At 35.5% G+C, this 17687-nt stretch overlaps 1 protein-coding gene across 6 annotated transcripts in view; it reads left to right on the forward strand.

Annotated features, from left to right (window-relative positions):
* CEP57L1 (centrosomal protein 57 like 1) overlaps nt 1–17687 on the forward strand; it is a 65472-nt gene that overhangs the window by 40505 nt on the left and 7280 nt on the right. For 2 of the 6 annotated variants that reach the window (XM_027856696.1, XM_027856687.1), the window contains 8 exons: nt 686–836; nt 4183–4362; nt 5053–5177; nt 10260–10364; nt 11726–11803; nt 12294–12377; nt 16582–16644; nt 16765–17000. In XM_027856696.1, coding sequence (XP_027712497.1) covers nt 689–836; nt 4183–4362; nt 5053–5177; nt 10260–10364; nt 11726–11803; nt 12294–12377; nt 16582–16644; nt 16765–17000 — 1019 coding nt within the window. In that variant the 5' untranslated portion in view covers nt 686–688. Of the gene's footprint in view, nt 1–685; nt 837–4182; nt 4363–5052; nt 5178–10259; nt 10365–11725; nt 11804–12293; nt 12390–16581; nt 16645–16764; nt 17001–17687 lie in introns of those variants that run through there. The other 4 variants (XM_027856706.1, XM_027856716.1, XM_027856720.1 and 1 more) reach the window with 4 other exon arrangements.

Raw genomic sequence — 17687 nt, forward strand, 5'->3', positions numbered from 1 at the left:
TGTATACGTATAGCCTATATCAGATTGCGTGCCATCTTGGGGAAGGAGGGGGGGAGGAAAATTTAAAACTTAAAAGCTTATGGAAGGATTGTTGATAAATTAAAATAAATTAATAAAAAAAAACAAAGAGGAGAGACTGTTCTATTGGGATGATTTGTCTGGAGGTTTTTAGAATGACAGGTTGACTTTGAGTTACCTATTGGACATGTGGTTTGAAATGTCCAATAGGCAGTTGGTGATATGGGATTGGCACAGATCCTAGGCTGGATGTATAGATACAGAAATCATCTATAGAGATAATAATTTAACCTGTAAGAGACTAGGAGATGAACAAGACAGATTTTGGAGAAAAAAGAAAAGAGCATCTAGGACAGTGCCTTTGAGAGATACAGACAAGTAATGGGTATAGCATGGTTGAAGATCCAGCAAGTGAAACTGAAAAGAAGACCTCAGACAGATAGGAGAAGAACCAAGAAAGTAAGAGAAAATATCCAGAAAAAAAAGTTGTTAAAAAGTATTTTTTAGTGAAATGTTTCAAATTTAGAAATCCCTTTTAAACCAGATGATTCTAGCATAGCATACCTGTAATACCAAAAAACAACATAAAATCTTACCTGAATCCTCAAATATTCTCTATTTAAGAAAAGATAATCATATATAATATATTTCTCTATTCCTTTTTTAGATAATGTATGCTGAATTTAAGCACAGTGCGATAGGAAGCTATCGTAAGCCTCCAGATAAAATAACTAACCCTTCATTTGCATACCATGAAGCAGCACCTCAAGATAATCTGCCTAAGAAGTTGGAGCCCGTTTCTATTCCAAACAGCCATGGTAAGATCAATGTAATTCTTCATTGTATATTATTATAATGCCTTATTTCTTTAATGAAATAAAACATCATCCATGCTTGTGATAAAGCAATGTTTCCAAATTCCTGACAGATATTATACTTAAATTCATTTAAGCACAAATTTCCCAAAATCATGTTATTCTGTATTTTTCATAGCATTTTATTTATGTGTTTTTAAATAACGAGTAACTATAATAATAAACAATGAATCATTTTTCTGTGATAGGGTTATACTGAAAGTTTCAGAAGTTTAATATAAAAGCAACATAAGAAATGCATGGTTTATCATTATTATTATTATAAATCAGTGTATTTTGACAGTGATTTAAAATCTTTCAATAAGCTGACTGATATTCTTTATCTTTCTTTAAAATACTTCCAATGTTCTTCAGAATCTTTGCTTATTATTATGGATGTGAATTTAAATTATAATAAATAAGAAATATTAAGTTTAGTGGTAATTACCAAGAAATGTAGTCAATCATGAATATTCAAATGCTAGAAAACACCAGTGAACATTATTGGGTAATATTCAAATAACATAACATTCGTATTTCCTAACAAGGTTAATAACAGTACATAGAATTGGATGTTGAAATTGCTAATTTTAGGACCCCCAAGATACAGAAGTAGGGGAGTTTGAATAGCAGAGGAAGGAGGAGTGGGAGAAGGTTGGGAGAAAAGGGTTAGTGAGCTTGTATTGGAGACAAGTTCCATGATTGGTTGCTGTAGGGACTTTAGAATATAACCTTCTTATTGGTTGATCACACACCTTTTGAGGTTAGTTTACCTCATCCTTGGGGTCATACTACTTTTGGACACCGCTGTTCTGGAAGGTAGAGATTATGTTTTGGTTTTGTTTTTCTTCTTAGAAACTCTGCTTTGGGAAAAGATTATATCATACCTATACAAATAAATCAGATATAGATTGGAGACATATTATGTATTATGTATGTATAAATGTAATTTATAAATTAGACAATATAATCTCTTGGCAGGAACACTGAATTTGGGGTCAGAACACCCAACATTGAGTCCTGAGTATGTCATAGAAGCTCTATGAATTTCTGAACTTCAGTTTCTTCATCTGTAAAATGGAGATGATAATTCCTAGACTATCTACCTCAAAGAAGGGTTATGAGGATAAAATGAAGTCATATATGTAAAGTGGGAAACTAAAAGACACATGGAAATGTGAACTGTTATTTTATTTTCAGTATAATATTTCTTCATAGAAGCAGCATGAAGTAATGAATAGAGAACTGACCTAGGAGGCAGGAAGACCCAAGTTCAAGTTTCACCTCTGACACATTCCAGTTGTCTTCCTTTGAAGCAAGTCACTTAACATCTCAATGTTCTAGGCACCTCTTTAAAACAATAAGTTGCAGGGGGCAACCAGGTGGTGCAGTAGATAGAGCACCAGCCCTGGAGTCAGGAGAACCTGAGTTCAAATCTGGCCTCAGACACATAGCACTCACTAGCTGTGTGACCCTGGGCAAGTCACTTAACCCCATTGTCTAACCCCCCCAAAAAAAACCATCAACAATAAGTTGCAAATAAAGGGCAGATTTGCATTGGTAGAGGAAGTTCCTCTGTGAATTTTGCATTCCAATGAAATCATAGTTCCAATTCCTATCCTCTATTTTTCCAATTCAACTTTTTATGTATCTACATAAACTTTCAGTTCTATGGAGAGAGAGAGAGGGAGAGGAAAGGAGGAAGAGAAAGAGAGTTATTTTCTAATCTAGAGAATAAAATAGTAGTTATTGGAAGATCATATGATGTGTTTATGGGCTGTGAACTTTCCTGAACTGAAATGAACAATATCTACCCCAAGGAGATCACTTTTAAATCAATCAGCAAGCACTTGGGAAAGGACACATTTGAATTATTCAAACTCTTGCCAATTTACCTTTGTAACATCTCTTAGATATGTCCCATTCTCTTGTCTGACACTGCCATCACTCTGGTGCAGACCCTCATTACCTCACCACTGGACTATTACAGTAACCTGCTTGTGGGTCTGCCTTTCTCAAGTCTCCTCTCATTCTATTCAATCACTAAAAGCTCAGGTCTTACCATGTCACCCCCTACACACACACACACACACACACACTCACACTCACACACACTCACACTCACTCTTAATAAACTCCAGTGGCTTTCCAATTGCCTCAAGGTTCAAATAAAAAAATTCTGTTTGGCATTCAAAGCCCTTTATAACCTAGTCCCCTTCTACGTTTCCAATCTTCTTACATCTTACTCCCCACCATATACTCTTTGATCTAGTGACACTGGTCACCTTCAATAAGTAAATATTTATTAAGCATCTACTGTGTACCAGGCACCATGCTAAGAGCTGGGGGATACAAAAGGAGGCAAAAGACAGTCTCTGCCCTAAGGGAGCTCACAGTCTAATAGAGGAAACAACATGCAAAGCAAGCTAGATATAGGATAAGGAGGGAATTGCAGGGGAGCACACTAGAATTAAGAGGAATTAGGAAAGGCTTTCTGTAAAAATTGGAAAGTTAAGAGCATTCCAGGCATGTGGGACAGCCAGAGAAAATGCCTAGAGCCAAGAGATGGAGGATTTTGTTCATAGGCAGGTAGGAGGCCAATGTCACTGGATCATGAGTACATGACAGGGAATAAAGCACAAGAATTCCTTGCTATTGTTCCCCATGCCTGGAATGCTCTCTCATCCTTTTGGTGCTAACTAAAATCTCATTTTCTACATTTTCTACAGGAAACTTTACCAACATAGCTTAATTGTAGTGACTTTCCTCTATTAATGATTTCCGTTTATCCTGTATGTAACTTGTTTGTACATATTTGTTTATTGCTTGTTGTTTCCGCCATTAGATTTTGACCTCCTTGAGGGCAGAGACTGTCTTTGACTTCTTTTTGTATCTCTACTGGTTAGCACAGTGCCTGGTAAATAGCAGCCACTTAAATTTTCATTGATTGATTGAAAAGTAAGTTTGTAGATTCTGAGCTAAGATTCTAAGTCTGTTATTTCAGCTTTTTCCTTCCTGGGTTTCATAGTATATTTTCCAAATTTGCTTATTTATGCAATTGTAAAGTAAGCCTTAAAATTACTAATATATGTGATCATAGAGATAAGTTTGTTACATATTGTTAAAAATAAGCAATTCACACTGTTTAGACTTGTTCATATTTTTAACTTGTTTGGGAGTTTAACGTTTGAAATCTTTTGTTAGTTTGATAATTACAAATAGTATGCCACTCTTCTTTTTTTAATAGCACAATACTGCTATTAAAGAATTCTCACTTATAGAGCTAAGTTTATGTTTTTTTCCCCAATAGCTCTTTTGTTGGCCCTGAAAACTCTTCAGGATAAGATTCATCGACTAGAGTTAGAGAGGACACAAGCTGAAGATAACCTGAATACCCTTTCCCAAGAAGCTGCATTGTATAAAAAAGCCTTGCAGAATGAAAATAATGAGCGAGATCTGGCACACCAGGAACTGATAAAGCAGAGAAAAGGTGAGGTAGTCCAGTAATTTTCAGAAACAGAAAGGTTATTATTATTTCACTGATTTTGTCTTACCCCCTCTTATCAACATTGATAATAGCCTGTGGCAGGTAAGTGACTTACTCAGTAATCACACTGCTAGTTAGTGGTAGAGGGAGAACTAAAATTTAGGAGTCTTAAATCCAATACTCTTTTCATTGTGCCAGATGTTATGTAGCATCATAGTTTTTTTGTGTCTATGTAGCTTAGTCCTGGGACCAGAGCCATTATTATCCCTATTTAGAATAATTAGTTTTGATCCATTCCATGTTCACAGGCTAGGAAGTAGCCTATAGCAGGCATGTAGGTATAGATCAAAAGTGGTATGGAGCAAAATAACCTGCAAATAATTGCAAATTAATCACATTACTAGAGAAACATCTTTTTAATGGTTCATAAGCAGCATCTTCATCATAATACACCAAGGACAACACATACTCCTACAATAAACTATACTACTTAATGGTTTCCATAGTACACTCAAGGAGTAATAATCCATTTCCTATTTAAGTCAGCCATTGTGCTGGCCTCACTGGTATAATTTTTATTTAAAATTACTATGACAGTCACATGATTCCACTTATAAGGAAAATTGAAATCTCTGAGGTTAAATGTGAGAATGGAGTACCAACTACTTATCTACATCTTTCTCTTTTTGATAGACATAAGTGCACAGCTCAGTGCTGCCCAGATTCGCTGTTCTATTCTAGAGAAACAACTGGAACTCACAAAGAAAATGGTTTTGAATGCAGAACAGGAAAAGAATTTTACCCTAGAACAACAACAGGTACATCTATTTTATATAAGCAGTGATAACAGCAAAAAGAGTTCAGACTCCTAAAACTATACCTCATTCCAGTGTCATTTTGGTACATTACCAGAGTCATGTAATGTTTTAAAAGTTATAAGGGATCTTAAATGCCATCTAATCCAACTCATACCTGAATGGAATTCCTACTATGATAACCCTACAAGTGGACTATCCAGCCTTAAACAAAGACCTACAGTGACAGGGAACCCACTATTTCTGAAGACATCCCAACCATACCTCCTCTCTCTCTTAGACTTGTGAAGTTTTTTTTTTCTTAATAACCAATGTCAGCCTTTACATTTATCTGTGTTAAATTATATCTTACTAAATTCAGCCTAATGTTGTAGCCTATCAAGATCTTTTTGGGTATCGGCCTGTCATCCAGGGTGTTAGCTTCCCCTCCCAAATTTGTGACATCTGCAAATTTGATGAGTATGCCATCTCTTCCTTTATCTATGTCATTGATAAAAGAGTTAAACATCACAGGGTCAAGGACACATCTTGGGGAGTACTCCACTGAAGCCCACTTACCCAGTTGACATTGAACCAGGAATATTTTTTTTTAGAGTCCAGTTCATACCAGCTCAACCAATTTTGAATCTACCTAGTTGTAATACCATTTAGTCCATCTTTTCCATAAGAAGAGTATAAGATATTTTATCAAATGCTATGCTAAAGTCTAAACAAACTATAATGTTCCTCTGATCTATAAGTTTAGTTGCCCTATCAAAAAAGTCCATAAGGCTAGTTTAGCATTTCATCTGTTACTTTTATTCACACTCTTTTGGGTTTACATAAGCTTCATTTCTCAATATATACCTCCTTCCTCTCTCTCCCAAAGAACTCTTCCTTATAACCAAGATTTTTACAGAGAAAAAAAATCTAGTTCAGCAAAACTAACCAAAATATCAGTCAAGTCTAACATTATACAACTACCCCTTCCACATCAAGGGGGTTAGAAGCATGGAACCTGCAATCTGGAAAATCCACATAAAATTTTTTCGCCCTCCCTTCATACCAAAGAAAATGTCTGAATTATTATGGTATTAAAAGATAAAATCTGTTGATATTATACAATACTATACATGTATTTTATGTGTTTCTGATTTTCCAAACTTTTTCTCTGTCATGTGGCCTTCACATGTTGTCTGTGGCTTCCCCAATACTCCTCAAAAATTCCTATTTAATTTCTTATGCCGACCCTTGATGTATTGAAACTGCAGCAGGGAAAGTCATGATGTGGAAGGGATAACTGTAAACAGTGTTTCGCTTCCTTAGTCCCTAGCTTCTGCAAAAAAAAAAAAAAAAAAAAGGAAAGGAGGGGCCAAGGTTGGTCAGTATAATTTCACAGCATTCAGATTTTATTGTTTTTATTTTTTGTTGTTGGGTTTATTTCCATTGTTGTGATCATTTTTGCAAATTGTTTTCCTGGTTCTGCTTACTTCATTTTGCCTCTGCTTATTTAAGCCTCCCCATGCTTCTCTTCATTCATTGTTTCTTACAGTACGTAATATTTATCACTATTCATATACCACAGTTTATTTATCCTTAGCCCTCAATCAAAATACATTTATGTTGTTTCCAACTCTGCTACTGCCTAGAGTAGTAAAAGTCTTGCTGGCTCTTTGTAGTCCCTTCTTTGTTATGCAGACTTTGTTTTCTTCCATGTTTTGGACATTGGAACTTTTGCCTTTCTCCTGTCCTACTGTACCTATTCTCCCACTTACTGTGGTCTGTCAAATAGATCTTTCAAACTGATAGTGTCTTAGGAATCACATTTACCAGTTCTTCCTGGAGATGTAGTTCATTGGGACCAGGTGGCGTGAATTTATTAAGAGTAACTAGGTGCTCTTACTTCCTCCTTATTTATCCTTGCTATAAACATTCTGTTAGCCACTTTTGTTCTTTTGTATCTAGTACAGAGAAAACAGAAGTAAAACAAGATTTGAGAAGGTTTGTGTTTTCATTGTTGTCAGGTTTCCCTGTCAAGTCCATCCCAAGTAGCAGCCCCTTGCATTTGTAGATCTTCTTTTCTTCAATATAGGTCCTTGGGTTTGGGTTCTTTGTTTGTTTGGTTTTTGTTTTTTTTGTCTTTTCTTGTCCTTATCATTAACCTCAGATCATTCTGAGCTTTAGTATTCTTGATACTGTTCTTATAGGACCAGCCTTGTTCTCAGTGCTTATTGATCCTTCCTTCCATCTTTTTTACTTTCTTTTTATGTCTATTTTATTCTGCACCTACCAGATACTAAAAGTAAAAAAAAAAAAGAGCATTTCTATATAAACAGTATTACAGAAAAGATTTTGTATGAATATGAGAATCAGTTTTATGCAGCTTGCTTTTTTAAATATTGATAACAGATTTACTGTTACTTTCCTTTTTTATTTATTTTTAGTTTTCAACAATCACTTCCATATGCTTTTGAGTTTTGAATTTTTCTCCCCCTCCTGCCCTACCTTCCTGCCCAAGACAGTGCGCAATCTAATATAGGCTATACATATACATTCCTATTAAACGTTAGTCATGTTGTAAGGAAGGATTAGAACCAATGGGAGGAACCACAAAAAAAGAGGAAACAAAACAAAACAGAGGGGAAATAATAGCAAATAGTATGTTTCGATCTGCATTCAAACTCCATAGTTTTTTCTCTGGATTTTCCATCATGAGACTTTTCTTGTTGCATGAACAAGACACTCCATCTCTTGGCTCCAGGCATTTTCTCTGGCTGTCCCCCATACCTGGAACACTCTCCCTCCTCTGCTCTGACTACTGACTTCCCTGACTTCCTTTATGTCCCAACTAAAATCTACTGGAAGCCTTTCCCAACTTAATTCTAGTACTTTCCCTCTTTAAATTATTTATTTATCTTGTCTATAGTGTTCTTTGTATCTGTTTGTTTGCATGTTTTCTCTCAGATTAGATTTTGAGCTCCATGAGGGCAAGGGCTGTCTTTTGCCTCTTTTTGTATCCCTACAGAGTAGGCTCCTTTAAGTAGTCTCCTAATATTTACTGATTGATTGATAGTAAGTGTTTGAGATAGGATTTAAACTAGATTCTTCCTTACTCAGTGCTCTCTCTACTGAACTGTTCAGCTGCCCCTCATTACTTCTTGCCTGGATTATTGCAGTTGTCTTCTAATTTGTCTCTCCTTTCTTTAATCCATCCTCCTCAAAGCCACCAAAGTGATTTGTATAAATCTGACCATACCACTCTCACTCAGTAAACTCCAGTGACTTTTACAATTTGGCCCCAACTTGCTTTTTCCACCTAATTGTCCTTTACTTTCCTTCTGGCACCCTAAGGGTCCCGCCTTCTTTCTGTTCCTCATGGAAGACACTCCATCTTCCCTCTCTGTGTCATTGTACTGGCTTCCTTCCATGCATGGAATACACTCCCACCTCACTCATTCTTCTTAAAATACTTTGTTTCTTTCAAAACTCTGCTTGTGCCACACATTCAACTTGAATCCTTTCCTGACTACCACCACCACCACCACCACCTATCCTCCCAGCTGCTAGTGTTCTCACTCACAAAATTGATCTTACTTATTTTGTAAGTATTGTGTGTGGGTGGGTGAATATAGGCCAAATATGGCCTGCTACCTGTTTTTGTTTTAAAAAAAAACCCACAAAAAAAAAACAGTCTTGGTTCAATGGCTGTATGATAACAAGCAGGCAGTTTGGCCCTAGGCCATAGTTTGCCAGCTCCTGGGCTAGAGAGAATAGGAGCTGCATGCAAAATCATCACACAGATGGAAACAAGATATGAGAGAAAACTGATTTACTATGAGGTGAAGAATAGGGAAAGATCAAACCATTAGAGGTGAAATGTATGGAAATGGGTAAATGATGATGTGACAAATAGAAATAGTTAAGTCAGAAGAAGGGGCAGATGTGGTAGGACAGAGAATAAATGTGTTTTTGACCAGGCTGATTTTAAGATACAAGTGGGATATCTGAGTAGAAGTGCCTGAGTTGCTAACTAAAGGATGGTGGGTCCTCTTATCTTCCTCTTAAGATGAGGAAAGTCCAAAAAGAAGATAGGGATGGGTAAAAAGTAGACATAAGGAATGGACCTCTCAAATGTCATGATTCAAACCTGTTTAAATCCAAGTTTAAAAACATATTCTTAAAACACATGAACTTTGAGCATAGGAGTAAACCCCAAATATTCCAAACATCTGACCTTATGGAAGAGAAAATTCTGCCTTCTGAATCCAACAGTCTTTCACATCACCTTCTTTCTTAAAATACTCCCTTATATGCATCCTTCTCTGACAACTATATGGAAGCTTTTTGGTTTAAGGGGAGGCAGTTTGGCTATTGTAAAGGACTGGGTGAATGAATGTTTGTGGCATCACCTAAGACATGAATTATTTTTATATAAATGATATTCACAGCAACATATCTATCTCTTATGAAAAGAAATGATTGTGTTTCCTGTGATAACATAGCACACCTTTTTGTGTGTTACATTTACTACAGTGAACACATGATTTTTAAAAACAAATTTTTATTGATATCTTTTATTTTTTACATCATCATAGTTTTCCCCAGTATCATTTCCCCACCCCTTCCCAGAGAGCCGTCCCATATAACAAATAGTAGTTTTAAAGGTGAAAAAGAAGAGGGAAAAAGTCAGCACAATCAGTTCATTGGAAAAGTCCAGAAACATATAGTGTACAACTGTGGTCCTCCCACCTCCACAAATGGGTGTTTGGGAGTCTCTTCTCATATCTCTTCTTTTAAGTCATACCTGATCTTTATAATTTTGCCACATTCACTTTTGATTTCTTTGTGTGGTTCTTTCCATTTACATTGTTGTAGTTATAGTACATTCGCTCATATTAGTTCATGTGGTTCTTTCTGTGCTTCTCTGCATTCACCACATTCATTATTACAATGTAGTAATGTAGTAATATTCTATTACGTTCATATGACACAGTTTGTTTAGCCATTCCCAAGTCAGTGTGCTCTGGCCCCTCCAAAATTGTAATCCCTGAACTATCACCATCAGTTACAAATTTCAGTTTTTGTTTTTATTTTTTCCAACTTCAGTGGGAAAAGGGTCAGGATCAGATGAAGCTGAATGAGAAACTTGAAAAACTTGAAGTCTTAGAAAAAGAATGTGTCAGGCTGACAACTACTCAGAAGACAGCTGAGGTAAGCTTCTGCTTGTTTCTTTGAAGCGTCAATGTGAAAAGGAAATCTTGGTGTTTAGCATAATTGGTATTGAAAGTAAATGTACAGTGATGATTATATTAAATTTATCAAACTCCGTTTGTAACTTGGTAAGCCACACATGAATTCTGTCTGCGAAGATAAAAGCTAATGTCCTCTGTGATTGCATGAGTGTGCAATTTTAATTTTGACATTTGTTCCTCCTAAGATGGCAAAGCATTTCCATTTGATAGCTAATGTGATTAAGCATTCTGAAGAGTGTTTACTATCTCTTTTTCACTGGAAGGAAAGTCATACCTATCAACATAATACTTCTCCCCATCTATCCAAATCCCACCCATCCTTCAAGATCCTGGTCAGGCCCTACTTTTCCTCCATGAAGACCTTCTCTAACCCTCATTGATCTCTTTCTTTTAAAAATGTTTATTATACTTAATTTGTTATCGTAGCATGCTATTATATACTATGTTTTCTTTACATACATCTTGCATTTTACTGCCTTTCCCCCTACTTTTCCCAATATTAATGTCTTCTCCATCAGTTAAAAGTTTTAACCTACCTTTTAAGTACAACTCAAATACTACCTCATTTATAAATCTTTGCCCTGGGATCTCTTTCCCACCTCCTCAAATTTCACAAAATCTCTCTTTTGTTATTTTTATGGTATGTTATTTGGTTTGAATGTAACTTGTACATGTTTCATATCCCCCTTGCTAGACTATAAGCTCCATAAGGGAAAGGATCATGTTTTGTATTAAAGTTTTTATCTCTTCGAATACCTACCTTCATATTTTAATATAGTAAGTGCTTATTAAGTGGTTGGTTTTCAACATTTTAATTATTTCATTGTTCTTAACTTTCATGTCTTTTATTCTTATCTCCCCACGTAAAAGGAAAGGACTCTATGTTATACTTCCCTTATATCCCCCACTGTGCCTAATACAATGCCAGGCATTGATAAATTGATTGTAATGGTTTGTTGGGGCCCTGCCTGAAACAGTGAGGTCCTAGGATAGTTAGACTTGATCAATTATTCATAGTTGGAGTACTCCGAAGATTTTCAGCACTATAGTTGTTAGCTGGAAATTAGTAAGTTAAAGCAAGTCTTTGAGTGTGTCTGTCTCTCTCTCTCTCTCTGCCCTTTGTTATCATTTATAATAGCAGGTAAAGAAGGCACAGGAACAACAGGAAGTAAGCTAACAAAAATAATCTTGGCAACTCGTCATTCCTTAACTTGTTATAATTATAAAGACCCCATATCCTTGGAAATTACTTAGTTTAATTTGAGTAAAGAACAAAAAATATGTGATTCTTGTGTATAACTCAGTCATTTTCTTTTACAGGAAAAGATTAAACATTTAGAGCAAAAACTTATTGAGGAAGAACATCAGCGTAAGCTAATTGAAGACAGTGCTGCTCAGGTAAAATAAACAGCTATACATCCTGACCCTCACACTTATACTATGTTTGATTATATACTTTCTGTTCCATTATTGAGATAAAATAAGAATACTTATTTCTTCCTCTTCTTTCAAAAATAATAGTTTGTGTAACAACAAAATAATCAACAAAGAATTTATAATGTAATACAAATTCTCAATTGAAGATATTACCCAGAACAGCTCTTAGGGTAGATAATTTTCATTTTATTTAACAAATAAATGTTAATAATAGTGTTTTGTCTTATAAGCTCAGAATGTTAGAGATTAACAAGAAATGTAATGTCTTTTTTTAAAGTAGTAAAGAATATCTTAGATACTTTTCATTCCTATTTCTAGAAGCAGTTAAATCATTTTGAGTTGTGATAAGGCAGTTTAATAGTATTCATTTTTATAAATATAAATGAGTATCTGATCTCATAATATTTTTGAAGAAACTCGTAGCAAATCATTATTATGATTGTTGATGCAGCTTCAAAGTGGACTTGAGATCAATAGAATTTTAATGTCTTCAGCTCTACCTTCACAACAAAACAAGAAAAAGAAATCTGCAAAGGTAACAGTATAAACATTTACCTAAAAAATGTAGGTGTGTAATTGGCAACATGCTAGTATTTGATGATAATCTATTGTTTCTCTGCTTATAGCTTTCAAGTCATGGGGTATTTTGTTTAATTAAGAAGTACATGATAAGCATTTAATTGTCATTTTTGACTGCTTAATTGAAGTTAAGAGAAAAAGTATAATTTCCTTTTATCATATGAATTTACGACGGCACTTTGCTTTTCCATTAGTATTCTCTCTGCAACTTTAATTAGGTCTAATGTGTCTATAACTCTGGTGTGAATGAATAATTATTTATTCTTTACTTGACTTCCCTCTTATTATAAGATTTTTTTTCAAAGAATTATAGTTCAGTACCTTATTGGATTTTTTTTCCCTTTTTTGAGCTTATTTTAACTGGTAATTTTTTTTTTTCTGACACAGAGGATACTTCTCCAACACACATTCAAACAAACTCCTAAAAGTACATTCACAAAAGATTGTTAAGCAAAATGGCCTCATAGAGTGAATGTGATTTACCTTTAATAATTTGCTGCCAACATTATCTATTGTATTCATCCTGAGGTTTATTGCCTTTTAGTGTTCTTTCCATTCAACAGATTTTATATGCCTACTATGTGCAAGACAAAAAACACTATGATATGGTAGTCAGAAAGCCAGCCTTGGAGTCTGCAATCAAGCAACAAGTATTCATTAAACACAAACCACGCTCTGGTATTGTTTTAGGTGTACCAGGTGCTAAAGATAGAAATACCCTGAATGAAACAATCTGTACCCACAATGAGCTTATATTCTAACTAGGGAGACAGTAAGTACATGTGTATGTATATAAAGAATAAATATAAAAAGAACACATGGTAATTTGAGAGGTTGGTTGAGAAGATAAGCAAAAACCTCATGTAGGAGGTGGTACTTGAGATGTATATGTAAGGAAGAAAAGAATTCTATGAGGTAAAGGTGAAAAGGTAGGTTCTTACAGGCATGAGGGTCAGCCATCACAAAGGCCCAGAGGCAGATGGATTGTCAGATGTAAGGTATACCAAAAGGGCCATCTTGGCAGGTTATCAGCATATAGGAGAGGAAATATATGAGCCTGGAAAGATAGATTGGTGATAGGTTATGAAGAGCTTTAAAAACTAAACAGAAGGGGCAGCTAGGTGGCGCAGTGGATAGAGCACTGGCCCTGGAGTCAGGAGGACCTGAGTTCAAATCCAGCCTCAGACACATAACACTTACTAGCTGTGTGACCCTGGGCAAGTCACTTAATCCCAACTGCCTCGCCAAAAAAAAACCAAAAACTAAACAGAAGAGTTTATATTTTTATTCATACTTTGGACCCTTCAGAGACTGTGGTGTTCCACAAGTCTCAGTCATATAGCATCATCAGGAGAATATTGCTATTAAAAAAGATAGAATTGTGTTTCAAAAAACAGCTTGGAATAGCTGAAAGTGGTAGCAATTTTCCAAATGCAGTTCATCTTACTGTACTACTATTCCATTCAAGACTCATTTCATTGTCTATTTGCCATTGTAGATCATTCTCATAAAGATTTTATAGAAATGAGGTCAGCATATAAGTCCATAATTATTCATGCCCTCTGAATCACCTTTTCATAGTTGTAATAACACCCCCTTTTTTAAAAAAATTATTCAATAACTTATTCTCTTTCAGATTAAAAACTGATTCCTCAATATCTTCAAAATAGTGTTGCCTCCAGCATGGATTTCTTCCATATATGCTTGGTCTGCTCCAGCTGATCTTCCTGTCTTAGTTTTCCATAGTGCCATTTCTAGTTCCTGATTTTTCATGTATTAGATGCCTGATGTAATAGCTCCATTGTCATCAGGTGGAAAAGTTTGTTTTAGAAATAATGTGAAAATTTCCTTTTTTCACTTCTTTGTTTTCTTCCAGTTTCACCCTTAAATGCTGTTGAAAAAATCTTGCTTAATTGGGCCTTGAACCAAGCTTTGTGCTCATTCCTTTTTCTTCTTCCCACTCAGCAGGGTTTTTATAAGGTAGCACTGTTCATTAGCTTCTATCTTCTTTGATAAGGCTTTAAAACTGAGTTCTATATTGAACAAGAATTTCCCTTGGCAAGAGGTTAGATGTTTGCTGGCTGCAGTGGTTACAATGCTTTTTGAACTCCTTGTTATGAGAGTTACTTTATACTGGTTAAAAAACTTCCATAAGGGGCAGCTAGGTGGCGCAGTGGATAGAGCACCGGCCCTGAAGTCAGGAGGACCTGAGTTCAAATCCGCCCTCAGACCAAACACTTAACACTTACTAGCTGTGTGACCCTGGGCAAGTCGCTTAACCCCAACTGCCTTAAAAAACAAACAAACAAACAACAAAAAAAAACTTCCATAAGAAATTATGATAGTCCATGCTGATGATAATAGCTAGCATTTATATAATGCCTTAAAATTTGCAAGTGTTTTACATATATTATCTGTGTTATTATTATTCCAGGTTTTCCAGATGCGGAAACTAGCTGAAGAGGAATCAAGTGACTTGCTCATAGTTAAATAGACACAATTCAAACTCAGGTCTTCCTAACTTGCAAACTTGGACTCTTTTTTTTTTTTTGGTATCAACAACTCATTTAATTATATCTGGTAGCAGTTCCATCAATTGCACACCATCTTTATGGTTTTGTCCTATTTGGTTAGTTTTTGTTTCTGTTTTTTATCTGCACCTTAACAAGTCAGTAGTTAATTCAGACAATTTAGAAATGATTCCTGCATTGGTAACTGGTTCTTTCCTATATTAAAGTTCATTCAGTTTCTTTTTGAAATGCTGTTTAGGGCTTGTCATATCTAACATATTCTGACTCTCTTCTTGAAGACCATATTTGTAATTTATAGGCATGAGACTAATGAGGAATCTATGAGCTTTTGATCTCTTTTGCTTCTTGATCTTTAACCAAATCTAATTGTTTTTACTTCCTTCCCTTTGTCTACTTTTGAGAATTTCTCTACCTCATCTTCCTCTGCACCTGATGTTGGTACAGAAGCTGAAATTATCTTCATGGTATTCTTTTTGCTTAGGCTCTTTTGTGAGTCCTGCAAAGCATCGTTACCAAGAGACCCATGAAATGATATCCCATTGCCTTTGGGTGCACAATGAAGTTAACTCCACCAATTCCTTTGTTTGCTTCTCCAGGGAAAACTTGTGAGCTACCATTTCATTGGCTGCAGCTGTTCTTTATCTCCTTGTTTCATTTATCCCAAGAAAGTCAATATTTTTTTTTTATTTTACTTTTTAGTGAGGCAATTGGGGTTAGGTAATTTGCCCAGGGTCACACAGCTAGTAAATGTTATGTGTCTGAGGCCGGATTTGAACTCAGGTCTTCCTGAATCCAGGGCCGGTGCTCTATCCACTGTGCCATCTAGTTGCCCCCAAGAAAGTCAATATTAATAGAAATCAGTTCTTTTAGTAGCATGTTGACTTCACTGGTTATTGTCAAAAATTTCACATTTAATTATGTTTGTAGACATCTAAAAACTGTGTGAGTCTTACCCTTTGTTCTTCCCACTTCACTGCCGCTGCTGAAGAGAGAGGACCTTGCAGGAGTGAGGGCCATTATTTTGTTTTTCTTTCTTGGTTACCATGGCCAAAGAAATAATCATTAATAGCTGTAACTAGCATTTACATAGTGCTTTAAGTTTTGCAGAGTGCTTTATATGTATTATTTTATTTGTTTCTCACAGTAACCCTGTGAAGTAGTTGCTATTATCCCCATATTACAGATGAGTAAACTGAGGGTAAGAAGTTAAGTGACATACAGGGTCACACAGCTAGTAAGCTACCTGAGCTAACATTTGCACTCATGTTCTCTTGACTTCAAATCGTGCGCTCCCTACACTGTACCATATTTCTGTTTATGAGCCTATTCATACTTACCTAAACATTCCTTCATGGGGCAGATACCGTTTTGTCACTGAGACTATACTTGAAGCATTTCCAGGATGAAAGAATCTATCAGAACTTATATTCCACTAACATGGCTTTAAAAAGTAACAAAATAAGATTAGAAATACTTTGCTGTCTTTTCTTTATGAAACAGGTATTTTGTGAGATGTTCTCTTGCCAAAGGGCATTGTCTCTGTGAGGGATAAAAGTTCTGTCAGTGAAATATACATAAGCAATATTTTTTATAAAGGATTCCTATTTATACTTTACTATTATTCTTCAGGAAAAAAAAAGTTCAAAGAGAGGACTTCAGCAGACTCATTCAAAGTTTGGTGCTATTGGAAAGGTAAGAAAATAATGAAGATAGTATTTTTTTTTTTAAAGACTGGCCTAATTTAACCAGATAAATGCTATTTTAAAGTATCAGTCATTTGCAATTGTCTTTAGCTCTGTTTTCCCTTTTAAGTCTGCCAATGAGAGTCATTTTGTGAATGCAAGCGTGCAAACCATCCTGAATATGATGAAACATGGCAACTCACCTTCCCTTCAGGCATACCCCGAAGCACCTGAACGCAGGGCTATTAGTAAAAGAACTGTCCGATGCAGACCCACCTCCTCTTACTCTAGTAAATCCACTTCAATTGGTGATGGTTTGACTGATCTAGTGATGGCTATGCAAGATGAACTGGACCAAATGAGTATGTAAGTATGTTCTGGAGTGTTTATTTTCTGAGAGAGAGGTGATAAAGTATTTAAATATTTTGCTTCCCTGAGGATAATGTTCCTTGTAGACTTCTTGCATTCCTTCTTTGGCCTTAATGTAGAATTTATTTGGCTTTAAAGAATTATTTATTTTGGAGAGTTACTTCAAAGATGTTATATCACAGAATCATAATGTTTTATTAGACTTATCTGACAGTAGCTTTCTTAAAATATAGATTGAATATGACTAAACATTTATCTTGTTTTTTCTTAAATGAATACCCATAGCTAGTCTAACATGTTTCTTTATTCCTGTTTTTTGGACTAATAGCTAAAATTTTCTTTATAAACATCAGGTTCTAGTACTTTATAATATTTTGTTTTATCCCATGAAAGACACTACAAGGAATACATCCCTTTTGGAACTGTGATTTCATTAGGCGCCCCAAAAGGCACATACTTGTTGTAGACCATGGTTCATCGGTTATCAGAGTGTCAGACTTGGAAGTACCCAGTGTACATAAGGTGCTATAATTGATAAATTTGTATCATGGTCCGGAATTGACACTCTTCCCAGGACTGGTCTACCGCAGCCCTTTGAGAGCTGGCAAGTCGTAAGCTTAGCTCTGTACTGAAGTTTAAAATAGAAACTAGTCCCTTTGTCAGCATTTTAAATCAAAGGTTAAA

This window comes from Vombatus ursinus, unplaced genomic scaffold (genome assembly GCF_900497805.2).
Source record: "Vombatus ursinus unplaced genomic scaffold, bare-nosed wombat genome assembly UNPS02000582.1, whole genome shotgun sequence".
Lineage (NCBI taxonomy): Eukaryota > Metazoa > Chordata > Mammalia > Diprotodontia > Vombatidae > Vombatus > Vombatus ursinus.